Here is a 13,818-nt window from a genome sequence, read left to right as displayed (position 1 = left end):
AGCAGTTCTGACTGATGCTGACTGACAACCATTTCAGTTCACGTCTCTCTTCCAAACTCCGCCCACAAAAGCTGACTGTTCTCTCAGAAGGTGCACCGAACACACTTTGACAAGTTGTTTAGTAGGGCAGACAGCCCGCTTCCATCTGAAGTAAAGTTACCGAATGGTAAAGACGCTTTCATTCGGAAATTTACTTCCGTGCGGCAAGTACCGTGCCGTGTCTTTCTCTGACACTTTAAAATGCTCCACACGCACTGCCAAAATGTTTGCGGCAGTAATAAAGCGCACGCGTCTCTCTCTCTCTCTCTCTCTCTCTCTCTCTCTCTCTCTCTCTCTCTCTCTCTCGATCATATCACAGTCATGTTCAGTAAAATTTATTCGGCCATTTCACATATTCGGCCGAATATTGCACCGAACTTGCGAATTTGCTATTTTCGGCCGAACATTTTCGGTGGCCGAACATTCGGTGCATCCCTACTAACCGTAATATGTGATTGTTACATAACTGCAATGTAATCTGGAAACCAAACTTTCGGAAAAGTGAAATTCTTGGATTTGTTGCTACAACATAACTTTGTGATATTGTTAGTAAATAGCCGCGAAGTTGTGACAATGTACCAATCGGTCGTGACTAGGTAGGTAGTTTCTCCAATGATGCATTGTACTATGGAAGGATGCACATGCGGTGTTCTGGGAGAAGTGCCCATGTAAGGAATTCCGTCCTGTATGACGTCACGAAATTCAAACAAACCCTACCGGAGTGTATCTGCCACAGAAATAATCTGTCAAACGTCTATCTTGTTTTTGTCCTGTGCCCATGTTTTAGAAGGAACACAAGAACAAAAACATTAAAATACTTATTCTGTTTGAAATTAGTGACTTTTTTGTTTTTAAGCCCTGACCAGTAGCCTTTAATTTGTCCATATATGGTTTGGCATTGACATTTGGTTTGTCCCAGTAGAGCACATTTTCTTTCTAATTTCCTTCTGCATATAATTCTTTCTCCATCAAGATTTTAATGCTTTAAGCAAACCAAACATGGTTAAAGAGGTGGCTACCAAAACAATAACACTAGTAGATTGTGATCCTTCTATGGCAGCGCCCCCTGGCGTGACACAGCTTCATATTTTCTGTTTGCACAGATGTTGTGTAAATAAATGCAAAAAAAATAATTACTGAATGCATATGCTTTTTAGATGGAAAGTGAGAACAGTGATGACAACGTTTATGAGGCCAAAGAAGGAACCAAGTTTCCAGTGAAATGGACTGCACCTGAGGCCATTCATGAGAACAAATTTACCATTAAATCTGATGTCTGGTCTTTTGGGATTTTGCTGTATGAAATTTTCACATTTGGACAAATGCCTTACCCAAGTATGTCATTGATGTTTTAGGAATGATATTTTTTTATTTCTGAAAAAAGTGAATTGACTATGACTGCTAAAGTCATATTTAAACGATTGAAACACTAACTGTAGTATAATTAAAATGTACTAACATAGCATGTAAGCATTTATCAGCATGTAAAATAAGTCTGTGAAGCGACATGCATATGTCATGAAACATATCATGTAATGTTAAAGGGATAGTTCACCTAAAAAAAAAATGCTGTTTACTCTTGTCATTTTAAACCTGTACGACTTTCTTTCTTCTGCAGAACACAAAAGAAGATATTTTGAAGAATGTTGGTAACCGAACAAAGACAGTACCGATTGACTTGCATTGGTTTTGTTCCACACAATAGAAGTGACTAGGTACTGCTGTTGTTCGGTTACCAACACTCTTCAAGATGTTCTCGTATTCTGCAAAGTTGGAAAGTCGTACTGGTTTGAAATTACGAGAGTAAATGGTGGCAAAATTTTTATTTTTTTAGGTAAACTATCCCTTTAATTTTACCTCAGGAAGATTTGTCCAATAATAGCTGTTAGATATTTAGAAAAATAAAAATGTCACCATGAGAACAATTTGAAAAAACTATAGCCACTTTCGCACACTAACGTTGATTTTTACTATTTTATCATCAGCTCTGACAAACTATCAGGTGGTAAAAAAATTGACCACTGGCTACAGGATGTCATGCCCCCCTAACTGCCAAAAATATTTGTATGAGATCATGTCCGATTGCTGGAAGGAGGTCCCAGCGGACAGACCCACCTTTGAAACACTGCAATGGAAACTGGAGGACTTTTTTGAAGCAGATATCAGCTCTTACGATGACGCAAACCGCTACTAAAAGAATCACACTTGAAATGTTTTAATTGAAATATAAACTAAACCATAAAGTTGTTTTATGGAACAATAATTATGTTCCAGCATGTAAACTACATTAGTTAAATCGAATATGTATTCCGAATTGTTTCTTTTAATTTTTGACCTAATATAAGTTTGCTTAACTGTTTAAAGTGCACTTCATGCTAATGCTGTGAAACTGTGATCATATAATTACAGATGAATGTAAGGAATGTATTGTGCAGATACTATTGAAGAGTCACATATGGAAACTAGAAGTGCAGCCTGATTAACCTGCTTTAAGCAGATTAAATAATGAGTCACACTTCATCTCCGAATGACAGCTGACCTACAGTAGACCTAGAGACTGAACTGAGATTTGAAGCTTTGAAACTATATTATCAGATCAATCTGATACACAGCAAAATCGCCAGTGTTAAAAAAGGTCAAATTAACACTCACAGTGTTTATATAATCCACACTTTGATTATATATACACTGTGCGTGTTAATTTGACCTTTTTTAACACTGGCGATTTTACTGTATAAAGCTTTATTTACTATTTTACTCATTTTACTAATTACAGATTTCAAAAATAAAAAAATTTTACTGTAAAAAGAAAAGAAAAAGCAAGTGTATTTTAAGCATAAACAAGTGCATATATATTTTTTGCTGTGATAACTGTGCAGATTCTGATGTAAAATATATTTAAACCGCTAAACTATGTAAATGTAAAAATGTATTTTAAAACCTTGTGGCCCGGTTTCACAGACACAGTTTAGCTTAAACCAGGACTATGCATTTATTGAATATAGATATTTATGTCACTTTTATAAAAATGCCTTAGAAGAAAACATTACTGTGTGCATCTCGAAACAAAACAATTGCACAGATATATTTTAAGACATTTCTGGGCAAGTTATATTCAGTTAACACGGGTCACACATTCATTTTTGTCTGGGACTAGCCCTAAGCCTTGTCTGTGAAACTGGGCCTGTATGTAAAATGCACTGTTTAAAGTGACAGGTTGTCCAAATATTAAAAATTCTGTAGTTATTTACAAACACAAAAGATATTTTGAAGATTAACAGAACAATGTCGGAACCCATTCACTTCAATTGTATAGAAACAAAACCAATAGGCACTGCCGTTGTTCAGTTACCAATTTTTTTCTAAATATCTTTTGTGTTCTGCAGAAGAAAGTAATGCAGGTGTGAAATGACAAGAGGGTGAGTAAATGATGACAGAATTTTCATTTTTGGATGAACTATTAGTTTGAAACCGTGTCTACACCGGACGCGACGCGACACACAGCTTGTTCTAATGGCATTGCCGCACCGCGCCATGTCCGGTGTGGACAAAATTTTAAATGATAATGGGTTCTAATGCGTTCTATTGTCTCTTGTCAAGTCGCAATCGCGCCGCATTCGGTGTAGACATGGTGTAAGGGTTTATTCCTCCCCTAGGTTAAATGAATTGTACAAGTTTCCCCTTCATTTATAAAACTTTGTATTTCAGTTTCTTTTAAGACCTTAATATGTTAAAGAAATAGTATGGAATTAATGCTAATGTATTGTACCAGGCAATATTATTAACACTTGTTGTTGAAACTGCCTTCGGATGTGATGATCAATATGTTTTAGCTGGCAACTATTTTGTTGCAGCGTGTAGCTTCTGATTTCTTAAAAGTTAAGGCTAATACCAACAAACACCAACAAGTTGGCTGTTTTATGTAGAATGGACAAGTTGGTTGGCATGTGTATATGCAATGATTGTGGAAAGTTACTTTTTCAGGGGCAAATTATTTACATGCATCAAACACAGAAAACAACTTTGCTGAGACTGTTGAAGTCACTGGAATGACAAATTTCACCAGTTCATTTTTTACTGATTATTAAATGTTATTTACTGCATCTTGCACTCTTTATGGTGAAAAATATAATTTTTTTCTTATATTTTGTAGAGTGTCTCCATAAAACATAAATATATAGTTTAATAGTTGTCGCCAGAGGTGGACGAAGTACACAACTTCCTTACTTGAGTGAAAGTACAGATACTACTGGTCAAATATTACTCCACTACAAGTAAAAGTTGTAAAGACAGATTCTTAAGTAAAAGTACAGAAGTACGTGCTTTTAAAAGTACTCAAGTATTAAAAGTAAATTTCCTTTATGTCAGTTGTGCATTGTTTTATTGTCGTATACCTTGTGCCTCTGAAGCAACCTACTGAATACACAGAGTAGCTCACAGTATCAGTTGTATTAAAGGAGTAGTTCACTTCAAAATTTGCCCCCTATTACTTTCCATAGTCATTTTTATTCCTAAATCAATGGGGGCAAATTTTGCAGTGAGCAACTCCTTTAAGAGCTTCATATGTTTAGCACATATATGTTTTGTTTAGATATAATCCTGTATGATCATTTAGCCTAATTATCCTCATTAGCCCCCTAGGCCTATATGTATTTATGGCCTATATGTTCTTTTATTTTGTATATTCCCTTTACCAGTTTTAGCAGCAATTTACCAGTAAGTAGTAAGGTTCTTGTAAATAGTAAAGTGTAGAAGCCATGTGTTTGTTGGATTTATTACCATTTGTATTACCATAATTTAACTACAAACATGAACTATAGCTAGTGTAAGAGGGGTTGTTGTGTGGATAGAAGGAAACACTCTTCGGAAGGGTTCGAAAAAGATAAGGCAGACAATCACGAGCGACAACATGAACTTTTAGCTTACTTTATTAGCCGAGACGTCTTCCATGGTGCACTGCATCTCTACGCACCACTCGCCCCTCCCCTCGCGTATGCACGTCAGCTCAATTCAACTCAACCCAAATTTCACAATAAATGTCCCCAATACATATCACATTTTTCACCCCTTAGAAAAAGAAATGTCCTCATTTCCTGTATACCGAACTAAATCTCCTTGAGAAAACCAACACATTGCAATGAAATTCAATCAATAAGTCAATTACATTATCAAATATCAATGCCAACCTGAACATGAAAACTTTCTAGGCCGTTTAATAACACGCCCTGAGCGGGTTACCACACCATCTGAAAGACAGTGCTCCCGCACTGCAGAAGTTGCTCTTTCAAGCACTGGGAGTGGCTGTTGTACTGACCGAAGAACCTCAGGCATATGGCCTGAAGGCCTACGCATATGAGGAACAGTGGGTATGACCTGGTCCCTGTTCTCCTGAACCTCAAGCTCTTTTGACATGAAAGGAAGAGACCCTGACAAGGCAGTGAACGCTGGTTGTGCCCTTCGACCCCCTTCATCAACACCCTGACCTGCACCTATAGAGGAGCGAACTAGTGCCTTCCAACTTGACCTATAGGGTTTTAAGCGATCATAATGCACAACTTTGGGCTCTGCATTAACCCTACTCTGATCCAACACTGTGTAAATGATACCATCCATATCCACAGAAATAACCTGATAAGGTCCTTTCCATTTTGGGTCTAATTTCTTTCTTTGTGTGGTAGGCACCCGATCTCCAACTTTAAAAGGCTGAAACTTAGTATGCCTGTTGAAATAATACTCACGCCTAAGACTCTGATCAACCCCATTGAGGAATACTTCTTGGAACACAGTTTCCATACGACCGGCTAAAGCATTACCATAGGTTTGTGGAGTCTCCATGGTATCACCTACAGGAGAATCAATGTGAACATGCACAGGCAAGCGAGGCTCTCGACCGTGAACTAGGAAAAATGGCGAATAACCAGTGCTAGAATGAGGAGTAGCATTAAAGGATAGTACCACTGCAGGTAAATACTGATCCCATTCACCTTCCCTGTGAAAAATAACTTTAGCCAACTGATCCTTTAACCCCTTTGAAATCCACTGTACCACTGGCGGTACACTGCATGTTTATGGGTTAACTTTGTGACATTAAAAAAACTCACGAAACAAAAAGCTAAACATGTCACGTATCTTTGGAAAGCTGAGATTCTTGTGATTCAAATAATGTAAACCATTTAGGGGAACGATCAACACAGAAGGTACAATCAGTGTCTTTGTCAGACCACCAACAATCAAATGAACAACGACTAAACTGACGGAACTCACCTATGAAGCCTCCTGATAGTCCACTGATTCATAAAATTTCAACAAAAACGGTGTTGTTACACTGTAAAGGCTCCAGTCGATCTAATTCAATGAAATATTTATCCCAAAAAATATTTATATATCCATACACATCCATGGAATATGGTAGTGTCGTTTCAAGTTAGCCGAAAGAGCAATCAAATCTTCAATGTGTTCTGCGGTGTAGCTTCTTTTCTATTGTAAACAATAAGGATTTGTTGATGTCAAAATGGCCGCTGACCCCTGCACTTTGAATTGACACCTCATTTGAACCAATAGGTGAATCAAAAGGCATTAGGCATCAATAGCCAAGGAGCGCCCTGGATGACCAATGACACTGCCCTCAATTTGATGGACAACAGATCGATCTAATCGCATCAGAATTTGCACATGACTGTCTTGTATGATAGCCAATGAGCTTCTGAAAAGATTAATATGCAGCTTTAGTGGGAAGATTCAATCTATCGTGCAAAAAAGTCTGTGCGCAAATTACTGTAGTGACACGTGCGTCCATGCGTAAAGAGAGCGTTGGAGAGTTTACAAGTGAAAGTTAGCGTTGAGAGATTATACAGGTGAAAAATGGCAAAAAGAATGATAAAAACAAAGTTTACACTTGACGAAGTTGTTGAAGAATGTACTCGGCGTGACAGTGATCAATCAGAGGATGACATTTCAGACGAAGAGAGCGATGTTTCATCCATTGACTCGAGGAAGAGGCATAGTATGGGCTGCAGGGCTATAGAGTGCGACCAAATGCGACCTAATTTCTCAATGGTGCGACTAAAACAAATCTGAGGTCGCACGTGCGACCAGCCGTTTGAGGGAAAAAAAGTCTCTGCGAAAGTCTCCCTGTGGTTCAACAACAGACACATTAGGCCCATATCGTGATCTAAACCAATCAGATATAGTGAAGGGCGGACCCCCCTCTGATTGGCCGTGGTCGAGATATTCCTGTATGTGTGAAAATGCTGTGCTGCAGTCGGACAGAGAGGTGAGTAGCCTAGGCCCGTCAGATAAACAGAGTGGATGTAGCCGCGGATGATGAGAGAAGATGAAAAGAACGATTGACAACTTTTTCGTTAAGAATGTTAAGTTAAGGCCTGATCCGTCCGAAAATCATAACCAATGCTCTGACACGCTAGACTGCGACTAAATGGTCTCATTTTGCGACAAATTTTCCTGCCAGTGCGACAAGTTTTTCTTAATGGTCGCACCGGTGCGACTGTCAAACTGATCAATATATAATTTTTGCGTATTATAAATTTAATGCGCAGAAATGTTATATTGCGCAAGCTGCGCATTCAGTCACTCATTTTCGTCTCCCCTCCTTCAACCATTCATTATCTATCAGTGCCCCGCCCCCAAAGACGTAATTCGCGGGTTACGGGTAAAGCCTGGCTCAGACTACAGGAGTTTTAAAATCCTGACAGATTTCAAATTCTGGCTGCAGCACACACATAAGGAGAATCTTAACAGATTCTCTTATTTAAAATCTTAAACCTGGCTCAGACTACAGGAGTTTTAAAATTCGGAAAGATTAAAAATTCTGGTTGCAGCACACACATAAGGAGAATCTTGACAGATTCTCTTATTTAAAATCTTAAACAAGCTCACACTCATCAGTGTACAACTAAATTACACATATTTTACATATCCATAGGATATGCAGTTTTGTAAAAGGAGCTAATAGTAACCGTTTTAATGGGTTTACTATTTTTAGATGTTGACATCACATCTACATTTGAATCTCTTTTTCAAGCACTACAAAAATAGGTTTGCCCTTTGTAAACTTGCATTTATGAATGTGAAATGTCCAGATAAGAAAACGTTGGGGCGTAAAGTTGTGTTTATAAATAAGCCTAAAGGTAGCAAGTGCAAAAATAAAAATTTAGAAAGTTTGATTGGAAGTTTTTTTATTTCATAATTGCACATCAAAAGACATTCTAAGACACCCAAACTACAGGATAATATTAAGATTATCATACCAGAGGACGCCTCTTACGTCATCTCACCGGGAAACAGAAGTAAACAAAGGGACATCGCAAAGTTAATTTCACGTGATCTCACCTGGCAACGGTTGTGTAACGTCTTTGTCGCTCTCTGAATGATTCTCTGTCTGTCTGTCCAAAGCCGCGGGAACGTATTTTGAGCAGGGGGTGCTATAATGCTTTTTGCTAGGGCTGAAGTTATGACTGTGCTTTGGGCGAGCCGCTTAAGTTTAATGTTAATAAATAACGGAAGAAAAAAAATAGTTGCTGCCGAGAATAAAGATGAATGCCAATGTGATTATAAGATACAGCATAAAAACAAACACATAAACGCATGTTATCTGTATGCCTATAGCCAAATAACAATCTGTTGAACGAAACTACAAGCTGCGCGTTAGCAGTTAACTTACCCGGTACATTTAAAACCGACGCGACTTCTCCCCAGCTCTTTTCCTTATCTGTGCGGTTGTGGTATGTTTTGGAGGATACATTATATAGACAATCATGCTGTTGCCACAAGTTGTTCTTCCATCTCCGCTGTCCAACGTACCCTTGCAGGAGCTTTCGCGGTCGACATTTTTAAAGGTCTGTCAGTCACCTTGCAGATGTGCCTCTCATTGGCTGTTGCGAAAGTACCAACGTCATCACCCCGATTTAAAATCCTAAATATCAAACATGTTTGATATGATCGGGGCGGCCCCGATCTCTCTCGGAGCAGATCGGGAGGTGTAAGATTCGATCTGTGAACGCCTCACATTACGTGATAATCTGGGCCGAATCTCGGACCCGATCGAGGTTCTGGACCCGATTTTTTCAAAGATTCTCGGGAGGGGAATCGGGGTAAATGACTTAAGCCTGGCTCAGATTACAGGATTCTCGGCCAGAATTTACCCCGATTTCCCCTCCCGAGAATCTTTGAAAAAATCGGGTCCAGAACCTCGATCGGGTCCGAGATTCGGCCCAGATTATCACGTAATGTGAGGCGTTCACAGATCGAATCTTACACCTCCCGATCTGCTCCGAGAGAAATCGGGGCCGCCCCGATCATATCAAACATGTTTGATATTTAGGATTTTAAATCGGGGTGATGACGTTGGTACTTTCGCAACAGCCAATGAGAGGCACATCTGCAAGGTGACGGAGGTGACTGACAGACCTTTAAAAATGTCGACCGCGAAAGCTCCTGCAAGGGTACGTTGGACAGCGGAGATGGAGGAACAACATGATTGTCTATATAATGTATCCTCCAAAACATACCACAACCGCACAGATAAGGAAAAGAGCTGGGGAGAAGTCGCGTCGGTTTTAAATGTACCGGGTAAGTTAACTGCTAACGCGCAGCTTGTAGTTTCGTTCAACAGATTGTTATTTGGCTATAGGCATACAGATAACATGCGTTTATGTGTTTGTTTTTATGCTGTATCTTATAATCACATTGGCATTCATCTTTATTCTCGGCAGAGACCTTTTTTTCTTCCGTTATTTATTAACATTAAACTTAAGCGGCTCGCCCAAAACACAGTCATAACTTCAGCCCTAGCAAAAAGCATTATAGCACCCCCTGCTCAAAATACGTTCCCGCGGCTTTGGACAGACAGACAGAGAATCATTCAGAGAGCGACAGAGACGTTACACAACCGTTGCCAGGTGAGATCACGTGAAATGAACTTTGCGATGTCCCTTTGTTTACTTCTGTTTCCCGGTGAGATGACGTAAGAGGCGTCCTCTGGTATGATAATCTTAATATTATCCTGTACAGGGCCGGATTATCCAATGGGCATTATGGGCACAGGCCCAGGGGCCCATGCGTGCTTGGGGCCCAAGAAAGGGGGAGAAAATGTTTTCGCTATATTCATTCTGCCGTGTGCCTCTCTGGCCGCACACACGCAAATGCGCACACAAAACCGTGTTTCTAACGTACGCAAGTCTGTCTCTTGATTTAGTAACTTTTACAAGCCCTTTAGCAGCTTTTGTTCAGAAGCACAATGCGATAAATCAAGCGACTTTCCGATAAACTTTAGCTTTCAGTGGGAAAATGTCCCCCGCGAGCGCAAGGTCTCTCTTTCCCCGCGCAGGGATCGTCTCAATGAGCGGCAGGAAGAAGCAGCACATTCCACAGGTGACTCCTGAATGAAATGAGTACAAAACAGCATTTCCAACAACCTGTCACTGTTATCCACTGTTTGAATGTGTAAACATGAACCCATTTCGTCTGTAAATATGCACATGGTTACCATGACAGAGGCTGTGTGAAAGAATATAGCCAAAATCGCCGCTTTTTATAGAAACTGAAAAGATGTAAATGAGAACGGCTTTATTGTTGTGAATATAAGATATAGGTTAAGTTAGAATACCCTCACGGTTGTCTTTAAAATCTTAAAAAGGTAAGAGTTTTTTTTACATGTAGGCCTATTTGGTGTGTCGATCTTCGCCAATAATGAATTTTAAATTGATATAATGTTGATCAGGTCTAACTGCCTTAATTTACCGATTTTTAGCCTAAGTTATTAGAAAATCCAGAGTGCTTTTACATACATTGCAAAATGTTTACTTACACAGACTCAGTATACACAGTATAACTAATATTCGTTAATGCCGTTTACCATTACACGCTTACATAAGAACGTGAGTCGCGAAGTGCTTGTTACACAAATAAAGTTGAACAAATGGACAAATTACTCTTATAGTATAATCATTGACAAAGTCTGCNACGGTATTATTGCAGTATTCAATTCTATGAGAAATGCAGGTTGAAAATATAAACCAACTTCAGTGTTTTCCTCTTGATAACAACTTTATTTTAAATAATAAAGAGAGCCTCAAACATTTAAATACAAATAAATATAAATAAAACAACACACAGTAATGATGTATAAAGTGAGTTTATTCAAACAGAATAAAGTGCAAACTGCAAAAGAACAACTTTTGTTAACTGCTTTTAAATATACTTATGTCTGTACAACGCTAGTACTACAATTCATATTATTATTATTATTATTATTGTTGTTGTTTGAATAACAAGCCAAGCCAGTGTGTTAACTATTATAGCAAGCTAAACATTTATAAACAGCAAATTCACTCGCACTTTGTGACAGTGTATGACTTTATTGCGTTCCATCAACGTATAATTAAAATAATTATTCTGCCACACTGTCAAATTTTAATTACTCTGCTTACTTTTAGCTGATTATTGTACTTTAGTTGTTAAAATAAATGACGCAAACTTTAACATAGCTAATGTTCGCCTAGTGGAGCTCTAGCCAAATCTTAAACTACGCTGAAACAAGCTACATGCAAATGAAGTTTGTGTTACTTTGGCATCTTGTCATTCAACTAGTTTTTGTTGTATTTGACACAGAAATGAGACAAAGTTTCATAAACTTACATTTATATCCCTGAATTGAATCGGATGGTTGTCACGGAGATGAGCAAACATGTTAGACGTGTTCCCATGTTTCGTTGCCACTCTCCGCCCACATGTCTTACACAAAGGGAAACCATCTTCAACCAGCATTCCCTCTGCATTTTTTTGGAACCCGAAATATTTCCACACCTCACATTTTTTTGTACAATTCCTTTAATATCAAGTGAGTGTTTTTGGGTCCGTCTCGTTTGTTGTTTGATGAACATTATATAACAGATATTGCCTGGTTCATCTTCTCTTTCCCGGACCTACAGACAGAAGCTTACATCTGCCCAAGCCTGTAGCAAGAACAGCAGAAAGAGTGGAGCAGCCGGAACAGAGCGGTGCTTTTTTCTTTTTTACTTTGTTTTTTATTTTTTTTTTTTTTTTTTTCTCTTTTTTATTTTTTTTTTTTTTTTAGCTTCTTTGTTGTTTCGTTGTTTTTTTGGTGGGGCTGGTTCGTTTATTGTCTGTTTGTACTTGGTTGTTGTTGCGAGTCCTGGTGGGATCCACATGTCTCCACAGAGCTGAATGTAGGATGTCACTGTGTCAGTTAACTCATCCAATCAGTGGCTGCAGCTTCAAAGACACTCCAATCCATGCAGTCGAAAACTCGCTTCTGCGTAGCCTTACAAGCCTGTTTCGACTGCATGGATTGGAGTGTCTTTGAAGCTGCAGCCGCTGATCTGGATGAGTTAACTGACACAGTGACATTTTACATCAGCTTCTGTGAGGACATGTGTATTCCCACCAGGACTCATTTAACATACAACAATGACAAACCATGGTTTACAATGAAACTGAGACAGCTTCGTCAGGCCAAAGAAGATGCTTACAGAAGTGGGGATAAAGTCTTGTATAATCAGGCCAAAAACACACTGACTAAGGAGATAAGAGCAGCTAAGAGAAGCTACTCTGAAAAGCTGAAGAACCAGTTTTCAGCTAACGACCCTGCATCAGTGTGGAAAGGCCTGAAAGACATTACCAACTACAAGCCATCATCCCCTCAGTCTGTGGGTAATCAACGACTGGCTGACGACCTGAACGACTTCTATTGTCGTTTTGAAATGCAGAGTCTCACCCTTCACACCCACCCTGACCCTATCTCTGCTATACCATTAACACCTCCTCTTGACACTCAACCTGCACTTAAGATCTGCGAAGAGGATGTTTGCCAGCTTTTCCGCAAACAAAAGATCAGAAAAGCACCAGGCCCAGACAATGTCTCACCCTCCTGCCTGAAAGTCTGTGCGGAGCAGCTGTCGCCCATCTTCACTAATATTTTTAACAGATCTTTGGAGCAATGTGAAGTCCCTTCATGCTTCAAACGCTCCACCATCATCCCTGTACAGAAGAAACCCAAAATATCTGGACTTAATGACTACAGGCCTGTTGCTTTAACATCTGTGGTCATGAAGTCATTTGAGAGACTTGTACTGGCCCACCTGAAGGACATCACCAGACCACTTCTTGATCCCCTCCAGTTTGCTTACCGAGCAAACAGGTCTGTGGACGATGCAGTAAACATGGGACTGCATTACATCCTACAACACCTAGACAGACCAGGGACTTACGTCAGGATCCTGTTTGTAGACTTCAGCTCGGCCTTCAACACCATAATCCCAGACCTCCTCCTGCCCAAGCTTTACCCAGCCTCTGTGCCAACCTCTACCTGTCAGTGGATTATTAACTTCCTGTCGAACAGGCAGCAGCTAGTGAGGTTGGGAAATTTAAATCCAGCACATGTACCATCAGCACCGGAGCTCCTCAAGGATGTGTTCTTTCTCCACTGCTATATTCACTCTACACAAACGAATGCACCTCTACAGACCCTTCTGTCAAACTCCTGAAGTTTGCAGATGACACCACAGTCATTGGCCTTATTCAAGACGGTGATGAATCTGCCTACAGAAAGGAGGTTGCTCAGCTGGCTGCCTGGTGTAGTCAAAACAACCTAGAGCTGAATGCATTCAAGACAGTGGAGATGATAGTGGATTTCAGAAGGAACCCTCCATCACTTCCTCCCCTCACCATCCTGGACAGCACTGTGGATACTGTGGAGTCATTCAGGTTCCTGGGCTCCACCATCTCTCAGGACCTGAAGTG

General features: G+C 39.6%; 1 protein-coding gene across 1 annotated transcript in view; it reads left to right on the top strand.

Annotated features, from left to right (window-relative positions):
* Nucleotides 1-4,490, top strand: part of frk (fyn-related Src family tyrosine kinase) — a 38,384-nt gene extending 33,894 nt beyond the window's left edge. The window contains exons 7-8 of the mRNA XM_057352485.1: nt 1,197-1,374; nt 2,025-4,490. Coding sequence (XP_057208468.1) covers nt 1,197-1,374; nt 2,025-2,233 — 387 coding nt within the window. The 3' untranslated portion in view covers nt 2,234-4,490. The remainder of the gene's footprint in view (nt 1-1,196; nt 1,375-2,024) is intronic.
* Nucleotides 4,491-13,818: the final 9,328 nt, after the last annotated feature.

This window comes from Triplophysa rosa, linkage group LG15 (genome assembly GCF_024868665.1).
Source record: "Triplophysa rosa linkage group LG15, Trosa_1v2, whole genome shotgun sequence".
Classification (NCBI taxonomy): domain Eukaryota; kingdom Metazoa; phylum Chordata; class Actinopteri; order Cypriniformes; family Nemacheilidae; genus Triplophysa; species Triplophysa rosa.
The sequence above is the reverse complement of the archived record's forward strand: the minus strand, read 5'-3'. Positions and strand labels throughout refer to the sequence as shown.